Source organism: Gopherus flavomarginatus, chromosome 7, assembly GCF_025201925.1.
Source record: "Gopherus flavomarginatus isolate rGopFla2 chromosome 7, rGopFla2.mat.asm, whole genome shotgun sequence".
Lineage (NCBI taxonomy): Eukaryota > Metazoa > Chordata > Testudines > Testudinidae > Gopherus > Gopherus flavomarginatus.
In genome coordinates, this window is record NC_066623.1 from 85971805 (window position 1) to 85975693 (window position 3889).

Sequence of the window (3889 nt, forward strand, 5' to 3'; positions counted from 1 at the left end):
ACAAGCACTTTAAAATTACAGGGCCTCTAATCTCTCCTTTTTCCTGGCCAGCCCAAACCATGGCTGGAGAAAGAGCCAGAACTATTCGAGATTTTACCCTCCTTCCCCCCGAAGTCAAGGACAGACCAATCTGTGTCTCTGATTGCAAGAACTAGCCTGCCCTCTCCTCTGCTATCCTGCGTGCAGGTACAGAGTTGCTCCTGCCCGCCCCCTGTTGTGCAGCCTCCTCTCTCTCTCACCTGATGTAGTCGTTTCTGCACAGGATCATACCGCTCTTGGTGTAACAGGAAGTGCCGATGTCCCCAAGCTGAGCCTGGCAGCAGGAGCACTTCAGGCATCGGCTGTGCCAGTAGCTGTCCATGGCGTAGAGCAAGAAGCGATCCGCGATCTTCCCCCCGCAGCCTGCGCATCTTTTCCACGAGAGGGAGCCAGCAGTGACCGGGGGAGGTTGCGAGCTGCTGCCCGGGTTCACCATGGTCTGTGTAAGGAGCAGAGGAAGGGGGGGGGAGGGGGGAGAGGTGGAAGGTGGTTAACTCCAAGTCATGAGTCGTATCCATGCCCTTCCCGGTGCTGGGGGAAACAGAGGGAGGGATGATGCAAAAGCACACTCCGTTACTCGTCTGGGGCTTTGTTCTGGATCCACGAGCCTGCCTCCCTCCCAACTTGTCACCGGTGGCCTGAGCTTTACTGCTGTCACTCTCTTAAAACGAGGCTCTGGTGCACCCCAAATGCACATTGGGCAACATGCACCGAACTTCGTACCCCACCTGGAGTCCCAGGGTCCAGCCCGATTGACATGAAAAAGGGAGAATGGACGCGAAAAGCAAATTGGCCCGCAGCTCTGCTGAAGCCATGTTCCCCGAGCAGGCAGAGCTCTGGGAAATGCAACTGCAGTTCACAAGTTGGGAACAGTTCAGGGTTTTGTGCTAAAGGAGAGATATGGGCAGCGTGAAAAGTTGTGAAACTGGTTTTTCAAATCTCCAAGCCATTGTAATGCCGGCTCCATGATTGTCCCAGATCTCGTTTTTATTTAGGAGATCAGTGGAGTGTTGTCTCTGGGTTTTTTAAGACACTGGCCTGAATTAAGGATAATTGAACATTAGAACTCCTATACAAACACTCTCCACTTTTGTCTCGCTAATCTGCCCTTGATCAGCAATTTAAATGCTAAACCTTTGTTACGCCAAAAAGAAAAAAGTTTACTACTAATACAATAGACCAGAACATTCAAGTGCACCACACTCAGGCTGGAGCATGGCTGCCTCCAAAACTGCTAAAAGTGTTTTTTTCACTTTCGAATAAATGTTTTTTACAAGTGGGACAACTGGGAGATAATATAGGAATCAATTCATAAAGCTTATTCTAAACCGATTAATTTGTTGCCTCCAATCTAGAGTCCAATAAGCTCCTAGTGTTCCACTAGTCATTTATAGTATAAACAGATCAAGTTATTTACTGCCAATTAAGCAGTATGTTTTGTCTTTGTCCTTTGTAAACCGTATGTGCTCATATCGAGGCATCTGGCTATCTGCTAAAGCCATTCAGACCGATACCTCCAAAGGAGGGAGGGCGAACTTTTCCTGCCCACCGGCCCAACTTGGCTACAGGGGAGCCAGAACTTACATTCCTTAAATAGGCCGATTTTAAGCACACATTTCCCCAGAAAGAGTTCCTGAACTTCTGTCCAGTGACCGCACAATAAACCAGAAGAACTGCACCAATTAAGCTGTAACAAAAACCCTGAGACTTTGAAAAGAGAACCACTCTAAAAGCCATTAGCATTGCATTTATCTGAATGCATCATATACCTTTATGTAAATTGATTTCTGATACATTTGCTCAAGGAATTGCCTTTTGTTAAGTTTCTATCCATAACCTAAGCGAAGCTGCATTTCCTGCTTTGAGACTTTAAACCTTTTTTTTTAAGGTTTTAAATCACTTCAGATCTCTTAAAAACCCAAGACTTCAAGCTGCCTTTCCCCAGTCTTGTTGAACGGGGAATATATACTGTATTTTAAAAAAGGAAACGTTACACTGAGAAAGGCATCCAGTAACCCCATTAAGCTAAAGCTCTTAAGGACAAGCAATACCTTAATGCTGATTAAATCTAAAAGAGATGAATCAAGAGGACTGACCAGAAAGTGACTCCCCTGATAACTAAGGACGGGCCCTCATCAAGTTTCATTTAGAGTTGGGGGGGGGGGAAAGCTTTTAACTTAAATAGGCTTACTCTAGTAATTACATAGCCAAGCAATTTAGGTCCTGGGATAGAGTCAGTGAAATAGAAAGCAGAGCTGGCAGCTAGAGGCAAAATAACCCCCCTTTTAACAATGTCTCTGGTGTTTTTTAATGGAGACCAAGGGAGGGACAAGCGCAGAGCTGGCAATTTGTAGTTTAAAAAAAAAAACGGATGCTTAATTCATGTCTTGGTTTTAATTAGGTGATTCACCGGATTTCTCCTGGATTGAAACAAAAGACGGGGGGGAGGGGGGGCAGGCAGGCAAGGAATTGGAAAGGAGAAAATTAGGGAGCTCACTTTGATCTTTCCTGCCACTGTTTCAACATAGTATTTACTACAAAGAGAGCGGGTGGCGGGTCCTCACACCCTCCTCTTCCCCTCAGTTCACTACAGAGGCAGGCAAAGCTCTTTTCCTTTAGCAGCCAGGAAGAGGGACAAGCAGCCGCCAAGGAGCCTTTTGTAAGCAGAGACAGCTACAGTGCGTCCGGCCCGGCCGCTGCTCGGCTCCCCCAGAGTTTACAGGCACCCTCCTCATCTAAGGCGACCGATTGAGTTTACTCGAAATGCGAGACGGTGGGAGAGGGACGTGCAAAAGAGAACCTCCTTACCTGTTTCCCCTCTATATTGCAAGAGGTCGGGGAGCAGCGTCGCTCTGGTTTACAGGCTGGTGTGTCGGGGGGGAGGAGGTTTTCTTGCAAAGAACCAAACACAATGCTCGCAGGCTGGGGCTCGCGTCCGCCTGCAGAGCCCCCCACCCCCGTCAGTAGCAGCCCGGCTGGCAAAATACAGACGAGAGCCGCCCGGCAGAGTCCTCCCTCCAGCCCCCGCTTCCTGGAGGGGAGCCGCGGCGCTCAGTCCCGGCCGCTGGGCTGTCGGCGCAGGGCGCCGCCGCAATCGCTGGGTAAGTTTGGCAATGTGGCTTCACTTTGTATCGCTCCCCCCGCCCTCAACCTCCACCCTCCTTGGCCGGGTCCGGAGCCTCCTGCAGCAGAGAACCAACCGCCCGCAGCCCGGGAAAGCGCCTCGGAGCCCAGCTCACAGGCAGCAGGAGAGGGGCCGGGGCGAGGAGGAGCCGCCGCCGCTGCTGCTGCTACCGCTGGGGTTCCGTGGCGGCAGCGCTGGCAGGACTCGCAGGGAGGCCCCCTCTCCGTGCGCGTCTCTTTCCGCCGCCCATCCACATGTGTTACTGACAGAGCAAAATCCCAACTACATCCCGGCTCTGCTCCCACCGTCAGCCGCGCGCAGCCAATCCGCCCCACGCTTGTTCAGGCGGAATAATAAAACCTGCCAATCCCCGCCGAGACAAAGGAATGAGCGAAGGCGAGAGGGGGGGAAGGGGCAGGGAGAGGAGGGAGGGAGTCAGGTGGGAAGCAGCAGCCTGGCTTGGCTAGGGAGCGAGGCGAGGCCGTGCTTGGTGCTGCTGACCAGTGTCACTGGGGGGTATTGAGCGTCCCCTGCCCTCAGTGACTGTGCTGCCGGCTCTGGGGGGAGGCTCATGCTGCCCCTTCCTTCCCCCCCCGCGGCCCTTCAGGAACTCGAGAGTCATTTTTGATCGCATAGCGACCCCCCTGGGAACAGGTTGCAGTAGGTCCTCTTTTAAGTGTCTCCTACCTGTCCTTTATCATCTGTACAACAAATGCCCCCACGCCA

General features: G+C 51.8%; 1 protein-coding gene across 1 annotated transcript in view; it reads right to left on the reverse strand.

Annotated features, from left to right (window-relative positions):
* LMO4 (LIM domain only 4) overlaps positions 1-3435 on the reverse strand; it is a 17181-nt gene extending 13746 nt beyond the window's left edge. The window contains exons 1-2 of the mRNA XM_050962229.1: positions 2848-3435; positions 240-478 (exon numbers count right to left, since the gene is read on the reverse strand). Of these exons, the coding sequence (XP_050818186.1) occupies positions 240-475 (236 nt within the window). The 5' untranslated portion in view covers positions 476-478; positions 2848-3435. The remainder of the gene's footprint in view (positions 1-239; positions 479-2847) is intronic.
* Between the last annotated feature and the right edge of the window lie 454 nt (positions 3436-3889).